This window comes from Myotis daubentonii, chromosome 19 (genome assembly GCF_963259705.1).
Source record: "Myotis daubentonii chromosome 19, mMyoDau2.1, whole genome shotgun sequence".
NCBI classification, from domain to species: Eukaryota; Metazoa; Chordata; class Mammalia; order Chiroptera; family Vespertilionidae; genus Myotis; species Myotis daubentonii.
This window is the reverse complement of record NC_081858.1, coordinates 12,288,283-12,305,170: the sequence shown is the minus strand read 5'-3', so window position 1 is coordinate 12,305,170 and position 16,888 is coordinate 12,288,283. Positions and strand designations below refer to the sequence as shown.

Here is a 16,888-nt window from a genome sequence, read left to right as displayed (position 1 = left end):
AAGATTACAGGAACCAATAATGTGGTCATGGCAGGATGACTAGACAAGAAATTTCCTTTCTCATTCCCTCCTCTTGATTCTCAAGCTGCTCCTAGCAGACTTAGAGAACATCGTCATGTTAAGGATGGGTATGGACAAGGGATTTTCCGCTGTGCTGCATGAAGGAAATGGGGCGCCTACCGCTCTTGCTACTTCCTGCTATATGGGAAATGGGGCGTCAAATAGAGGGGGGGGGATGCAGCAACTAGGGCTCCTAGCCATCCAGGGGGTCGTATCAGTAGTTGGGGTTCTTTGTTTGAAGCATCATCTGGATTTTGATTTCTTCTAAATGAGAGGAAATGAAATGGGTTAGCATGTTGAGAATGCAGGGGCCAAACAGGAGTACCATGAGAAGCATCAGGAGGGGGCTGGCTAATGGGCATGCCCAATTCCATATATCATTCCAAGAATTCCAAGATTCCGATAATTCCTGTCTCCTTTTTGAGGCCTGATCCGTTAGTTTATGGGCTCCATCCCTTACAATGCCGGACTGGTTGGCATAAAAACAGCACTCTTCCTCAAGGCACATGCGCAAGCTCCCTTTTCCTGCTGTGAGGTCTAGTCCTCTTTGATTTTGGAGGGGGTCACTTCTGCCAGGAAGTCTGTCTGGTCTTGTACTGCAATAACGCTCTGGGCTATTTCCTCTAAGCTGTCTGCAAAGTCTTTGGGTAGGCTTTGATAATAGGAAAGGGAAGTTGCCAACCCCCTATTCCAGTGCCCAGGTCTATAGCTATTCCTAGGCTGGCAAGGAGGGGGAGGAGGGTGATGGCCCTTTTGGTTTGAGTGAAGGCAGTGAGTGGGACCTTCAAGGACTGATTGTTAGGGGCAATGTCTATTTCAGGGGCTAGGTAAACCAGAGGATAGGTCTCAGTCCAGTTGGCAGGTGGACAGAGATAGGTATTGGTGCCACAGAGGAAGAAAAGTCCCTGGTTCTGTAGATAGAAGGTATTCTCAGTGGTAAAGAGGTGTGGTAGCTTGCTGTTCTGTTCCCAGGCAGAGAGAGTTCCTGCCAAGGTTGCCCCTGTAAGGGGCTGAAAGGGACCTTGGGGATTATTTTGTGTCGTCTAGTCCCAGAGGTTGTGTTTTCAAAGAAAATAAATTTCCTGTCAGTCTCTACCCAGAATTTAGAGTGTGTGAGACCGTGGGAAGGGAGGCGACGGCATGAGGCCGGTCAGTTCAATGTGCAATCCCACCATGGCTGAAACCTTGAGCAGGTGCGGGATCGGCCTGAGCGGAACTAAGGGGTGTCGGGAAGTTGGGAAGGCCGCTGAGATGGTGGACCCTACTGAAAATCGAACAGGGTGCCGAAAAGAAGCTGTTTGGGTGACAATGTAGTTAGCCCAATTAGAAGCAGGTTTAAGTTCGAGAGTAAAGTGGCAGAGGCGTTGATGAAGATATTCCAAAGCCTTTCCTTCACGGAGTTCCCTTCTGATGCAAGGGGGAGACTGAAATGCGAAGGCAGTGTTAGTGGTTACCGGTCCAAAGACGGGAATCTTGTTGGATCAGTGTGGTGTCATATCATCTAAATAAGTTTGGAGTAGCTGAACGGCCCTGCTTGTAAGTCCCTTTTGTCATCTCTGTGATTTGGAAGTTATAGCGTTCATATAGGCGCATAAATTGGAATGGAGGTCCTCCGTGTGCCTTATAATGGAAGGACAGGCTAGAATCAGACCATGCATGCAGGGGGGTGGGGGCTGCCGTGTAGCTTGCAGATGAGAGGGGAAGACAGAGCCAGCAGTCTCGTGAGAGAGAGAGGGATTGGTGACACTGAAGAGGCGATGTGTTAAGTTGAGGGTTTGAGAGAGATAGTGAGGACTTAGAAGATCCTTAAGAGGCAGGGTGTAGCCCTGAGAGTGGTCAAGATTAAGAGAGTTTAGGAATGGTAAAAGGGCCAGCCTCATCTTTGTTGGGTACTTGGTCTGGGCAGGTTGGTTTCCTGACATAGTTTTGCCATAGCCTGCTGAAGGGTCTGATTCACGCTTTCTACTTTCCCTGAACTCTGAGGCCGGAAGGCCTTGTAGAATTCCATTGAATGCCTAGAGTCTTAACAACCTGCTGCACCACTTCTGCCATGAAGGTCGGGCCATTGTCCGGTCCCACAGCCAATGGCATTCCATATCTCGGGGTGATGTCTCTTAGTAGAGCTTTGGTTACTTCTCTTGCCTTCTCCATGTGTGGGGGGGAGTAAGCCTCGACCCAGCCTGGGAAAGCACAGGCAAAAACCAGGAGATATTTATTTCCCCTGCTGGGTCCTATTTTAGTGAAGTCTACTAGATCTTCGAAGGGTGCTTGGCCGCTGGATTCTGGCAGTCCCGATGGGGCCTTGCTTGGCGTTGTTTTGAGTACAGAGGAGGCAGCGTTGGAAAACCGAGGTACAGAGGGACGGAAGTCGAGCAGTCGGGTAGTACTGGCTCAATAGGCTTCTAGGGCAGTTTTTCCCAGGCGGGTGAGTTCATGTCGTTGGAGGACCACCTGGTGGGCTAGTTGCTCTGGCACAGAGATTCTGTGGTCTGGGAGAATCCACCAGCCTTCCTTGGTCATATTTCCTCCCTCTTGCTGTGCCCATTCCTCTTCCTGAGCTGTCTATTTTGGGGGTGTAGGTAGTTCTGGGGCCAGCATGATTTTGGATGGTGTTTCTTGTTCTCTTGCAGCTTGTTTAGTTGCAGCGTCTACCTGAAGGTTCCCCGCTGACACTGAGTCTTTCCCCCCTTTGGTGTCCCTTGTAGAGGATGACTGCCATTTCCTTTGGTTCCCAGACTACCTGTAACAGTTTCAGGATTTCATTTTGATTCCTTTTCCTCCTGCAGTAAGGAGTCCTCCTTCCTTGTATATAGCCCCATGTATATGTAGAGTGGCAAGGCGTAGCGCGAATCAGTATAAACGTTAGCCCGCTTTTCCTTACTAAGTTCTCACGCTCTCACTAGTGCCCACGGTTCTGCTCTTTGGGCAGACCATCCCTCAGGAAGGGCCTTTGCCTCCAAACGATCAAAACTCGAAACTATTGCACACCCGGCATATCTTTTGCCCTCACTCATGAAACTACTGCCGTTTGTGTACAGAATGAGGTCAGGATTATGCAGTGGTTTATCTGTCAGGTCTGGCCAGCTGGAGTAGACTTCATCAAGCACCTCCAGGCAGTCATGCGCTGGGGCCCCAGCTGCCATTGGCAAGAAGGTGGCAGGGTTTAGAGTTTTTACTGCATCCAGTCTTACTCGTGGGTTTTCACGTAGGAGCCTTTGGTACTGGGCCATCCGGGCATGAGTTAGTCAGTGCTGCCCTCTTGAATCCATTAAGGTAATGAGGGAGTGGGGCACCTTGACGTTTAGGTTTTGTCCCAACTTGAGCTTATCTGCCTCTTTGATCAGCAGTGTGGTGGCCACTAAGACCCTTAGGCAGGGTGGCCAGCCTGCTGCAACCGGGTCAATTTGCTTTGAAAGGTAGGCCACCCGTCTCTGCCCAGGCCCACATTCCTGAGTTGAGACTCCCAGAGTGATCCCATTGTTTTCGTGTACGAACAGGTTGAAGTCCCATGATACATCTGGGAGTCGCACGGCTGGTGCCTCCATGAGTCTTGCCTTAATGGTCTCGAATGCCTCTTCTTGGTCAGGGCCCCAGACAAGGGGCACCTGTTTCTTCTCCTTTTAGGGCCGCATGCAAGGGTTTTGCTAGTTCTGAAAATCCGGAAATCCATATCCGACAGAACCCAGCGGCCCCTAGAAACTCCCAGATTGGTCAACGGGAATCAGAATAGCACAGACTGCCTGTTTTCTTTCAGCCCCAAGCATTCGTTTGCCTTGGGTAATTCTGAAGCCCAAGTATTTGACCTCCTTTTGGCAGGAAATCAGATGTTATGGCAGAAATCCGGCTGGTGGGAAGCGACAAACCATACACACTCAGCGGTGCAGAAAAGGACTGTTTGTCCCGCACCAGTGCTGGCTCCAGAGGCTGAGCCCCGAACAGCAGTGGGGCCTGGCCTTTCATCTTCCCCTAGCTCAGCGGTCGGCAAACTGCGGATCGGGAGCCACGTGCGGCCCTTTGGCCCCTTGAATGTGGCTCTTCCAGAAAATACCACGTGCAGGCGCACACGTACAGTGCGATTGAAACTTCGTGGCCCATGCGCAGAAGTCGGTATTTTGTGGAAGAGCCGCACTCAAGGGGCCAAAGGACCGCAGTTTGCCGACCGCTGCCCTAGCTCCTTTGTCTCCCATATATGGACTAAGCTCCCAGTCATTCAGGGAGTTTTCCAGTTTGGGCAGTTGACTGATGGTTAAGCGAGATCATAGGACCCAAGGATGTGGTCAGGAGATGAGCAAACACGATGACAGGAACAAGAATGTGGTCAGGATAGGATGATTAAAAGAGAAATTTCCTTTTTCAGGCTCAGTGGTTGGAGCATTGGCCCTCGAACCGAAGGGTCTGGGGTTCAATTTCGGTCAAGGGCATGTTCCTCGGTTGCAGGCTCAATCCCAGGCCCTGGTCGATTGGGGTGATCCGTTGGGCACGTGCGGGAGGCAACCCATGGATGTGTCTCTCTCACATGGAGGTTTCTCTCTCTGTCTCTCCCCTTCCCTTTCACTCTCCTTACAAAAAAAATCGATGGGGAAAAAAAAAATATCCTCGGGTGAGGATTTAAAAAAATAACAACAACAGAAAACGGAGAAAGGAAGGGAGGAGGAGCCTGGCCGGTGGGATGGGCTCCCTCATCGCAGGCTGGACTTTGGATCTCTGTTCTCACCAGGCCCCCGAGCTCGTGGGGCGGAGCCCAGGCACTTCCTTGCTATTTGTCAGTTTTTCTCATCTGGAACATCGAGATGTTGGTCATCACCAGCCAGGTTGATCTGTTTCTCTGAGTGTTTTTGTAAAGACTGATGTAGGGCCTTTTGGGAGCCAAAAGGCAAGAGCGTCGTAGCCCAGTCATGGACAAAGTCGGCCGGTGTCAGGGCTAGAAAAGGAGTTTCCAGGCAACGACTTGGAAACTTTCCCCAGAGAGTTCATAAAGTCGGTCCCCTGCAGAGAGGGCTCAGCCCCAGGGGCTGTCCTGGCGCCCTCAGGGCAATGCCACGGCTGGCCAGCACTCACACCCCATCCTCCAGGAAAGCAAGGCCCCACCACCACCTGGAGATACTGAGACCCGGGGCCAGGGGCAGAGCCATAACCTCTGTCCCCCAACTCAGGCTGTGGCAACACCCAGGCCCCACCCCATTCTCCGTCAGCGCCCCCCAAACTCCAAAGAAACATAACAAGTCATAACCACCATTAACAAAGCCCTTACTGTGCACCAGGTTCTCCTGCCAAAGACGTGGGCTCTATCGCACTTCCTCCCCACCACACTGTGAACGCTCTCATTTTACAGGTGGGAGACTGAGGCTCAGAGGGGCTCGGTGTCTTCCCTCAGCCACATAGGATGCAGCAGCTGCAGGGTTCGAGCCCCACACCCGGGCCTCTAACCACTATGGAATCCAATGGCTGCACCCCTCTTACCCGGATATTATGAACCCCACGCTTGTCATGCAAATGGGGCTTCGAGACTAGTTCCTGACCCCCTCCCTCCCACTCTCCCTGAACAAGGATTCGGGGCCAGCACTGCACTCCTGCTGGCCTTGGCCTCTGAGCTTTAGGTTCTGGAGGGCAGAGATCACAGTCCAAGCCCTGGTCCTAGAAAGAATGTGCCCTTGGCTTCTTGCCCTGGCCACTGCCTAGTGGCCCTGGGCCAGTCCCTCCCCCTCTCCAGACCTGACTGCACTGCCCTGTCCAGGGAGGCCACTGGATGGCAGGCTCCCGGCCTCCCGGCCTCCGAGCTGCCAGGGTTGGGATCAGCTCCTCCCCCTTGCCCCCCAAGAAGAACAAGAGGCCAGAGGCGGGACCTGCTGGGCGTTAAATACCTCTGCCCAGCACTCCTCCCGGCCTCTCGTCCCAGTCTTCCCAGCAGGAAGCCGTGACCAAGATCCATCATGGTAAGTGCCTGCTCAGGGCCATGGCAGCCTCCGCAGGTGGCACGATCAGCAGGGGGACTTCCAGAAACACCGTGTGGCTGAACTTCCGAGCCTTACTGTCCTTTTCTTTCTCCTTAGACATCTTACAGCAACAAAGGAGAGAAGGTAAGCAGAAGGGGAAATGTGGGTCGGGGCCCGGGAGACTGCGGTGTCAGCAAACCTCAGAAGAGGACTAAGACCCTGGCCAGTGTGCTCAGTGGTTAGAGCACCTGCCCATGCACCTAGGGGTTGCAGGTTCAATTCCCGGTCAAAGGCATGTACCTGGGTTGCAGGTTAGATCCCCAGCTCCCGTCGGGGCACTTGTGGGAGACAACTAATCAATGTGTTTCTCACACATTGATCTCTCTCTCTCTCTCTCCCCCACTTTCTTCCCTCCCTTTCTCTAAAAATCAATGGAGCCCGGAGGCCGGCATGGCTCAGTGGTTGAGCATCGACCTAGGAACCAGGGGATTCACGATTTGATTCCTAGTCAGGGCATATGCCTGTGTTGTGGGCTTGATCCCCGTGTGGGTGTGCTAGAGACAGCCAATCAGTGATTCTCTCTATCTCTCTCCCTTTCTCTCTGAAATCAATAAAAAATATATTTTAAAAAGTAATAAAAATAAAAATCAATGGGAAAAATATCCTTGGGCGGGGGGTGACCAAAAAAAAAAAAAAAAAAGAGCAATAAGTAGATTGGGCTTGTGAAGCCCAGGACGCGCACTCGAGGTCACCTCTGGCCCCAGCCTGTGCTGGACTCAACCTCGCCTTCCTCAGGAAAATGTCTGTCTCTTCTTAACTTCCTTCCGTCTCTCAATCCTGCCTAGAAGTGCTTTCTAAGGTCCAGCTGAAATCGGTGCTGCTGTAGCACCCGCTGCTTCCCTCTGTGAAAGCTGGGCAGGCCTCCTGAGGGGCTTCCCAATCCTGGCCCCAGGAGCTCTAGTTCTGCATGAGAAACCGGCTTTGCATCCTGGCAAGGCTGCGGGGAGAGGGGGCGGGCCAGGGAGGTGACTCACCCCCTCTCTCCTCCTCAGCCCGAGAGAGGCCGATTCCTCCACTTCCACTCTGTGACCTTCTGGGTTGGCAATGCCAAGCAGGTAGAGGCCTGGGCGAGGTGCTGGGGTGGGCAGAGGGCGGGCGGGAGGGCCTCGGGGACAGGGGAGGACTCCAGCTGAGCCTGTGATTGGCCCCCGGGAGGGGAGGATCAGGGCCAGTGCTGGGACCGGCTCGAAGGACAGATATTCTGGGTCCTGTTTACACAGTCAGGGCCGGACCCCAGCAGGAATCTTATCAGAGGTCAGGAGGGGTCAGAGGGCAGCCTTTCTCCCCAGGAGGGACTCTGACCTGGGGCCATGGGGCCGAGCAGCTGAGGGGAATGGAGCTCTCATGGGCCCCCAAGATGGCCCCTGGGCCCTCACGAACCAGTTGCTCTGTGATGCAGGCCGCGTCCTTCTACTGCAGCAAGATGGGCTTTAAGCCGATCGCCTACAAGGGCCTGGAGACCGGGTCCAGGGAGGTGGTCAGCCACGTGGTCAAACAAGGGCAGGTGAGTCCCCCCGCAGGAACACCACTCACCCAGGAGGCCCACCCCCTCTTCCTGCTGCTCGCTGAGCTCCCCGAACTCTCGTGCCTTTGGGTGAGGTAGACCAGGAGGCCCTTTGTCCAAGCAGACCCAGGCCTCTTCCCGGGTGTCTGGCATGGTGAGAGGAGCATGAGCTGCGTGCGGCCTCCCACCCCCACCCCGCCCCGCCCCCTCCCCCAGGCACCTCTGTACCACATGCAACAGGGACCTTCTTAGTTCCACCTCCTTCTCCGATGCTGGCCTCACGGACGTTCAGGAAAAACTGGCAGAGGCCTCAGGCGTCAGAGCGAGAAGACTGAGCCCAGGAGGCCACAGCAGCTGTCCCAGGCCCCCAGGGTGGCTGGCAGACGAAAAGCCCCCAGTCCTTCAGGACCAAGGGGCAAACTAAGGCAGAGCAGGGACTGCAACCCAGGGCCGGCCTTGGCGGGGGCGGGGGCTGCTCTGGTTCCTTTTGCCCCCACCAGGGGTGTCAGTGGCGAGCAGGGAGGAGGGGTGGGGGTCCCCAGGGCCACAGCTCACCCGTCTGCTCCTCTGTGTCCTAGATTGTGTTTGTTTTCTCCTCTGCTCTCAACCCCTGGAACAAAGGTGAGGGGATCCCCGAGGGGTTCGAGGTGCCGGGGGCTGGAGACCTGGTGTCATGGGTGGGGGCAGGGTTCAGGGAGGGGGCGTCAGCCTAGAAGGAGATGGAGCCCAGCAGGCTGGGAGGACAGGTGAGGGGCCGTGACTCCAACACCCCCTCCACCCCCTGCCGGCCGCAGAGATGGGCGATCACCTGGTGAAACACGGAGACGGGGTGAAGGACATCGCATTCGAGGTGGAAGATTGTGACTACATCGTGCAGGTGAGGCCCGACCCGCTGGCGTGGAGACGGCGCAATAGGGCTCGGCCTGCCCTGTCCCCACAGCGACCCCGTCAGTCAGGGCTGGGGGACACCGCTGTGTGGAGGGACACACGCTCGACTTCCAGTGGCGCTCGCCTACCTGCGTGTCCTCTCTCTGAGCCTCAGTTTCCACGACTATAAAATGAGGAGAACCACAGCCCCCCACCTCACTGGGCTCACAGAGAGGCAATGAGATCAGTGACCATTTCTTTTCTCTTTTTTTTTTTTTGAATTGATTTCAGAGAAGAAGGGAGAGGGAGGGAGATATAGAAACATCAATGATGAGAGAGAATCATTGAACGGCTGCCTCCTGCACGCCCCACACTGAGAATCGAGCCCGCAACCCGGGCACATGCCCTGACCGGGAATCGAACCGTGACCTCCTGGTTCATAGGTCGACACTCAACCACTGAGCCACACCAGCCGGGCCCAGTGGCCATTTCTTGAGCACGACTCTAAACCAAACCCTTCACTCGAGAGGCAGTTCAGAGGTTCAGATCCCAGATCCCAGAGGCAGACTGCCTGGGCCTGAATCTTACTTGCTGTGTGACCTCGGGCAAGTGGCTTAACTTCTCTGTGCCTCGATTTCGTATAATGTCACTGTGAGGATGAAAGAAGTTAATACCGACAGCAGGGCCTCACCTGTGACAAGCACAGACACGCAGTAAGGTCGGTTTGCTACATACACACACGAATTATGTGCGTAAGGCACTTGGCAGGGGGCGGGCACATCCTCTCCTCGGTGCTCAGTTAATGCCAGCTCAGACTCTTCTTATGGAACCCCCCTTTTTACAGATGGGGAAGCGGAGGCCTGGAGAGGGAAAGGGCCACAGAGTGAGGGAGGAGAGGCAGACAGACCCCTACCCCCAACTGGGTTTGTCTCCCATAGAATCAACCCTGGGCCTGGGCCTCCGTTTCCCAATCTGCCAAATGGGCATGAGGCATGGGCACCAGGGCCGAGTGCAGAAGCTGGCCAGGGTTCTTGCCGGGGCTGGACCCCGCAGAGGTGATCCAGCGGGAGCAGCCTGCAAGGGCTCCCGGAGGGTCTGGCCCTCACCGCCTCCCAACCCCCCCCCCCCCACATCTCCCCTGCAGAAAGCCCGGCAACGGGGTGCCAAAATCATTCGGGAGCCCTGGGTGGAGCAAGATAAGTTTGGGAAGGTGAAGTTTGCTGTGCTGCAGACGGTGAGTAAACTTCGGTGCCCCCACCCTCCTGCCATCCGCACCCCCTAAGATGCGGGGATCCCCCGCCCCCGCCCAGGCTCCTCATGCCCCCCGCGTTTCAGAGCACAGCCTTCTCCCGGGAGTCTGATCACCTGTAATGCCTGCCCAGGGTGCAGAGGCCGATGAGCGCTACCTGCCACCCCTCATCCCCCCACGATCCCCCCCCACACACACTTCCCTTCCTCCCAGTGGGGGTGACGTCCTGGGGATGGAGGCTTCAGGAGGGGTCTGGGGAAGCCCGCCCCCTGCGCTAGCTGTGACTTTGGGCAAATCACGTCACCTCTCTGTGACCTCATTTAAGTGAGCAAGGACTGCGGCTGGACCCTCTGTGTGACCTGAGATGCAGTACTTAACCTTTGTGTGCCTCAGTTCCTTCTGTGACCCTCCTACGGTCAAGGTCAAATGAGATCACCCGTGTACAGCCCTTAGCACAACGGTGGCTGGCACAGACACTCAAGCAAGGATCAGCAAGGTGCTTCCCACCCGTGTTATCGTCACACAGAGACAACCGCAGTCCCACTTCTCAAGGTTAAATACACCCTAGAGATGGTTCCCATCGAAAGCGCCTTCGCTGTGGTCTGACCCAACGCCCTCGTCTTTCTTCACTTAGTCCCATCTGTTTATGGCACCAGGCACTGACCTAGGTCAGTGGTTCTCAACCTTCTGGCCCTTTAAATACAGTTCCTCATGTTGTGACCCAACCATAAAATTATTTTCGTTGCTACTTCATAACTGCAATGTTGCTACTGTTATGCATCATCATGTAAATATTTGATGTGCAGGATGGTCTTAGGCGACCCCTGTGAAAGGGTCGTTGGACCGCCAAAGGGGTCCTGACCCACAGGTTGAGAACCGCTCACCTAGGTGCTGACGACATAGCCTTGAACAAGAAAGTGTCCCCGCCCTCACAGAACCTCTGGTCCTCTGGGACACACAGAGTCAAAGACATTCCCAAATGACAGACTGCAGGTCCTTTCAGAAAGGGGAAGTGACTTGCCCAAGATCACACGGCACGTTAGGACCAGTCGGGCTGGGACCCGGCTGTGTTGGTGCCATGTCCCGGCCTCAGCGGGGAAGGGAGCTCAGGAGCCCAGCCAGCCTGTTTTCCGCCCGCAGTATGGGGACACGACACACACCCTGGTGGAGAAGATGAACTACACCGGCTTCTTCCTGCCTGGATTCGAGCCCACGGCAAACAGAGACCCCGCACTCTCCAAGCTGTGAGTGATCCTGGGGCGGGGAGGTGGGGGGGGGGGCAATGCTCCCCTCGTCTGGGCTTCCCTGCAGGGGTGGAGCGTTGCGAGCCTGCTGGGGAGCTCCTGAGGGTCCCCACGGGCGGCTTGGAGAGGCAGCACAGAGCCCAAGACCATAGGCTCCGGACCCAGGCTGCCTGGGTTCGAATCCCAGCTGTCACTTCACAGCTGCAAAACACTGGCCAGTTCCTGTATTTCTCTGCACCTCAGTTTCTTCACCTGGAAAATGGGGCTAGTGAGGGTGTGTGAGCGACACAGATAAGATGCCTGTAGCAGGTGCCACGCAACAGGGTGCTGTTATAGTCGCTGAGGAGCCAGCGGGAAGGAGAGCAGACTGAGGGAGTGACTTTCTCATCCCTTAACCGAGTCCCTCTCCCAGGCCCCAGAGCAACCTCGAGGTCATCGACCACATCGTGGGGAACCAGCCCGATCAGGAGATGCTGTCCGCCTCGGACTGGTGAGTCCCTGGCCCAGGCCCTCCCCGCAAAGACCCACGCCCCCGCGTCCTTGCCCCCAGGACACCAGCGCGCCCCGGAGCCCCAGGTGGTAGGAAGTTCGCCTGAGGCTTGCTCCCTGTAGAACCGTCCCCATGGAGACCAGAGGATTTAAGGCCCAAAGTGGCCCACAGGTGGAGGCGGGAGGAAGACTGCCCCCACCCAGGCAGCACCCTTGTGCAAATTCGGAGCAAGGCCCCTTCTCAAAGCACTTGCTGCGGAGGCATTGCTTCCCCATGGGATCCGGTTACAAGACTGTACTCCCGCCCCAAGGGAAACTGTCAGGACAAAGGGGCAAATCTGAGATGTGTGTGACGGACGGACGGACGGACGGACGGACGGCGCCTCCTTTCCGGAGCGGCTCCGGGCACAGATTCTGGAAGATGGGGACGGGGACCCGGGCCGTCCCAAAGCCAACGCGCCCCCCCCCCCCCCCGCAGGTACCTGAATAACCTGCAGTTCCACCGCTTCTGGTCCGTGGACGACACGCAGGTGCACACGGAGTACAGCTCCCTGCGCTCCATCGTGGTGGCCAATTACGAGGAGTCCATCAAGATGCCCATCAACGAGCCGGCGCCGGGCAGGAAGAAATCCCAGATCCAGGTGGCCGGATGGGGCGGGCGCAGGGAGGAGGCGTGAGGGCCCCCGGCGGTGACGGGGGTCCTTGTTGGCCGGACTGGGGCGGGCGCAGGGAGGAGGCGTGAGGGCCCCGGCGGTGACGGGCGGTGACGGGGGTCCTTGTCGCCCTCCCGCAGGAATACGTGGACTACAACGGGGGCGCGGGCGTCCAGCACATCGCTCTCAAGACCCAAGACATCATCACAGCGGTGAGAGGCCCATCCCTGGCCCCGAGTCACCTCTGACTCAGCTCCAGAGCCAATCCCGGCAGGAAGGAAAGGGGGGGCAGTGCAGGCCCCGTTCACAGGCCCCGGCTGGTCCCTGCCCCTCGTGTGCAGGCACATTCTCAATCCGCAGAGCTCATCTCCCTTCGGAACAACATTCTGGGCTTTAGAGACAGCAGGGGCCGGAGTTAACAGGAAGCCTGCACTCTCTTCCCAGCTCTGCCAGGGACTTGCTGTGTTTCTCCGGGGGATTCGACCCCCCTCTCTGGGCTTTCGTTGCGTCACCATGAACATGAGGATATTAGGTCCAGAGGGGTTAGGCCCTTGGAGCCAAATTGAATGCCCTGAGTCTACGGCTCCAGGCCCTGGGAAGGCTGGGCCTCCCTTATTCCTTCGATGGCTGTATGTGGCAGGGCGGTCAAGAGCCTGGCCCGTCCCATTCAATCCCAGCCCAACCAAGAATTCACTGCGTGACCCTGGCAACCGCATTCATTCATTCATTCATTCACTTACTCAATAGATGTGTACTGAGGGCTGACTATGTGCTGGGTGCTGTTTTAGGTCCTTGGGACCCATCGACGGAGGCAGAAAACGAAACAAGTAAAACGCACGTGTGAGAAGGCAGTGAGCGCTCTGGCAGTGGGAGAGGGAGGGCGTAGGACACTACAGCTTGCACAGGGTGGTCACGAAAGGCCTCCCTGAGAGGGAGACATTGGAGAATGCAGCGTTGGAAGGGCCAGACTTGGAGGAAGCACGTGAATATCTGGGGGAAAGCACCCTCGGCAGAGGGGACAGCCAGGGCAGAGGCAGGCTGAAGGAACAGCAAGATCATGTGGCTGGAACAGAAGGAGCAAAGGAGAGGGGGGCAGGAGCCAGGGTTAGCACGTTGGAGTGGGGGCAGACGGTGAGCACTTGCACTCAGAGATGTGACACCACCGCAGAGCAGTGACGTGACTGGTATTTTAGTAAAATCGCTCTGGTTATGACGTTGAGAACAGATACGTAGTCTCTCAATGCCTCAGTTTCCCCAGCTGTGAAGTGGGGATAGTCTCCTCGAAATGCCTCAGGAGATGACTGTAAGGACAGAACGAGGCAGGGCTTAGAAAGTGCTGGGGACAGGCACCGGTGAGCATGCCACAAATGCTAGTGATTGCTGCTCCTCTAAGGGGCCCCACAGTCCCCCCCCCCCCCCCCCGCCACAGGAGGAAGGGGGCGGGGTCACAGCACACCCTGGCAGTTTGGGGGAGGCAGGGCGGGGACCCTGCCTCCTCCTGGCCAGCACCTCCACCTGGCTAGGGATGCTGAGCATGGCAGAGGAGGCTGAACTTGACCCTGTTCTGAAACAGATCCGCCACTTGAGAGAGAGAGGCATGGAATTCCTGGATGTCCCATCCACGTACTACAAACAGCTGCGGGAGAAGCTCAAGTCGGCCAAGATCCGGGTGAAGGAGAACCTTGATGCCCTGGAGGTGAGGCTGGAGCAGGCTCCCGGGTCAGCTGGGAGAACGGGTCGAGTTCCATCTCGCCTCACAAATTCTGTCCAAAGCCCTACCCTGCGCCAGGCACCCAGACACGGAGGGAAGCCAGACCAGGCCCCTGCTGTCATGGGACTTGCGTTCTAGTGCGGAAACAGATGACAAGTACATAGCACGGGCACCATCAGAGAGCGAGGGAGTCGGAACCGCACAGGGAGTTAAAACAGGCTGTGACAGAGAGGGACCTGGACCACTTTACAGGAGGTAGTCAGGGCAAGTGTCTCTGAGGACGTGCCATTTCCGGGAAATCTAGATGATGAGAAGGAGTTGGCCATGTCAAAGGCCGGGGAAAGAGCAGTACTGGCAGAGGGAACAGCAGTGCAAAGGTCCTGAGGCAGGAGCTGGCTCCAAGTGCCTGAGGAACAGAAAGACTAGAGCGGATGAAAGGGCGCACGGCCTAGGTCATAGGAGTAGGCTATTCAGGACTTTGGATTTTGTTCTTCTGTGGCCAAAAATCATAGTAGTTTTTGGGGGGTTTCTAATCATTTTAGTAATATACTAGAGGCCCAGTGCATGAAATTCGTGCAGGGTAGGATCCCTAGCCGCTGCAGACTGCTGGCCGGGGCCTCCCTTACCCTGGCTGCCTGCCGCCCCCCGCCTGGGCCTTCCTTGGCACCCGACTTGGCCAGGCACCACCATCCTTCAACGGGGGCCCAGCCAGCCAGCAACACCGGCCATGTTCTGCACCGCCCCCTGGTGGTCAGTGCACGTCTAACTCCCTGTCTGTCGGGAAGATGGATTGCGAAGAGGCAAAAGCAGAAGCAGGGAGAACTCTGTGGAGGCTACTCGGGTGGTCCAGGCCGGCCATGATGCAATTGGGGATCTCTTTAATTTCTATTTACTTATTTGTTTTGAGAGGATCTATGCTGAGCTGTCTGGAACTGCTGGAGACACAGGTCTTTTCTTGGCTTAGGGGGTGCAGGAGTCCCTTCCTATGGACTTGCTAAGGATCCCATGTGCCGGGCAGGTGGGCCTCCCCCTCATCCTGCCCTCTGTCTCCAACCTAGGAGCTGAAAATCCTGGTGGACTACGACGAGAACGGCTACCTCTTACAGATCTTCACCAAGCCCATGCAGGACCGGCCCACGCTCTTCCTGGAGGTCATTCAGCGCCACAACCACCAGGTAGGTGGCGCCGGTCCCCAGCGAGCCCGAGGGGGCGGGCATGCAGCTTAGCCTGGCTGGCTTTCTGGACTCGCAACTCACCTCCTCTCTGCCGCTGCAGGGTTTTGGAGCCGGCAACTTCAATGCACTGTTCAAGGCGTTCGAGGAGGAGCAGAACATGCGGGGCAACCTCACAGACCTGGAGCCCAACGGAGTGATCCGCGGCATGTAGACCCGCGAGTCCCGCCTGAGCGCCGAGGCCCCGCCCACCTGCCCGCGCACGGCGGGCCACGCCCCCTAGCTCTGGAACACGCCCACCCCACAGTCTCTGAACAGCAAGCCCTTCCTACTGGCCATTCCCTCTAGATCCCGCCCACCAAGGTTCCGCCCACCTCCTGACCACGCCCTCGTCCAGGGGAATAAAGCGGACAGGGATCCAATGCGGTGTCTTTTGGTGTCTGTGTGGGAGGCCCGCGCAGTGACGCCGTTTGGCCGCCAAGGGGCAGCAGCGCCGCAGGAGGCGTCCGTGTTAGGGGTCGGGTGCCCCGGCGGGAGCCGAGGCGCCAGGTGCCAGCGCTTTGCTAACAGGACCGCGCGGTCATGGGTAACTCTGGAACCCGGGCGGGCAGAGGGCTTACACTCTAGAGGGGAAGGCAGTATCGTTTCCTGAAGTGGTAAATGCTATCAAGAAAATAAAGCGGGGCCCTAACCGGTTTGGCTCAGTGCATAGAGCGTCGGCCTGCGGACTGAAAGGTCCCAGGTTCGATTTCGGTCAAGGGCTTGTACCTTGGTTGCGGGCACATCCCCAGTAGGGAGTGTGCAGGAGGCAGCTGATCGATGTTTCTCTCTCATCGATGTTTCTAACTCTATCCCGCTTCCTTCCTCTCTGTAAAAAACCAATAAAATATATTTTTTTAAAAAAGAAAGAAAATAAAGCAGGGCCCCGGGCGGCGTGGCTCCGTGGTTGAATGTGGACCTATGAACCAGGAGGTCATGGTTCGGTTCCCAGTCAGGGCACATCGGGTTGCAGGCTCCATCCCCGGTGTGCGGAGGAGTGCAGGAGGCAGCCGGTCAATGATTATCTCTCATCATTGATACTTCTATCCCTCCCTCTCCCTTCCTCTCTGAAATCAATAAAAAGAAATCAATAAAAATACATTAAAAAAAAAAAAAAGAAAGCGGGTGGTGAGACTGTGTGGAGGTGAAGCTGGAGGGAGGGATTACTTTCCATCAAGGGTGACATTTGGGGGCCAGCGTGGGAAAATTTGGAAAAACAGCATCCCGGGAAGAGGGAACAGCAGGAGTCAAGGTCTGAAGGTGAACCGCGCTTGGCAGCTTTCTCCTGCCTGGCGGCTTCCTGAGCTCTAAAGATGAGCCCTTTCCAACTTTGCTGCCCTGAGCCCAAACTTCTGGGCATAGAGAGGGGAGGGTTAGCAAAGAGACTTTGGGGGAGCATTCTTGCTCGGCAACCAGGGGACATGGTTTCCGGTCTGAGAGGTAGAACGGGTAGGAGGGATCTGTGCAGCTCCAGTCCCCACAGCCCCATACTCAAGTGTGAATGACCCTTGCGAAAGAATGACGCAGTTGGGAGAGGAGCTACTAGTCCTAAAACTCTTGGAAGGAAAATTTTCTTCAAAATCAGACACTCAACCCATCGCGCCACACTGGCCAGGCTCTAAAGTAAATGTTAAAAAAATGGGGGGGGGGGCCGCAAGTGGCCAGGGAGAGGTCAATGGGGAGGGGAGGGGAGAAAACATGTAATACTTTCAACAATAATTTAAATTAAATAAAAATCTAGTGGGTCCCTCGATCACCCCACCACTGGATCAGGCAGAGTTGAGCCCTACCTGGAACACCACAAACACTGCATATATTTCACTCTTCTCAACCCGTTTTATCCGTCCCCTCCCTCCTCAAATGCAGACAGAGCACTGTCCCCTTTCTTGTCCACCATTCCTGAGTTC

General features: G+C 56.3%; 1 protein-coding gene across 1 annotated transcript; it reads left to right on the top strand.

Moving 5' to 3' along the window:
• Positions 1-5,865: 5,865 nt before the first annotated feature.
• Positions 5,866-15,322, top strand: HPD (4-hydroxyphenylpyruvate dioxygenase). The gene is made up of 14 exons (XM_059675839.1): positions 5,866-5,993; positions 6,111-6,137; positions 7,046-7,108; positions 7,453-7,557; positions 8,136-8,178; positions 8,352-8,434; positions 9,569-9,658; positions 10,814-10,917; positions 11,330-11,407; positions 11,885-12,047; positions 12,200-12,271; positions 13,633-13,755; positions 14,829-14,945; positions 15,046-15,322. The coding sequence occupies exons 1-14, from the start codon at positions 5,991-5,993 to the stop codon at positions 15,154-15,156; spliced, it is 1,182 nt and encodes a 393-aa protein (XP_059531822.1). The 5' UTR covers positions 5,866-5,990; the 3' UTR covers positions 15,157-15,322.
• Positions 15,323-16,888: the final 1,566 nt, after the last annotated feature.

Coding starts and splice junctions, on each gene's coding strand:
- HPD (XM_059675839.1), top strand. Junction 6,138..7,045: donor ACAGCAACAAAGGAGAGAAG/GTAAGCAGAAGG, acceptor TCTCCTCCTCAG/CCCGAGAGAGGCCGATTCCT. Junction 10,918..11,329: donor GACCCCGCACTCTCCAAGCT/GTGAGTGATCCT, acceptor TCCCTCTCCCAG/GCCCCAGAGCAACCTCGAGG.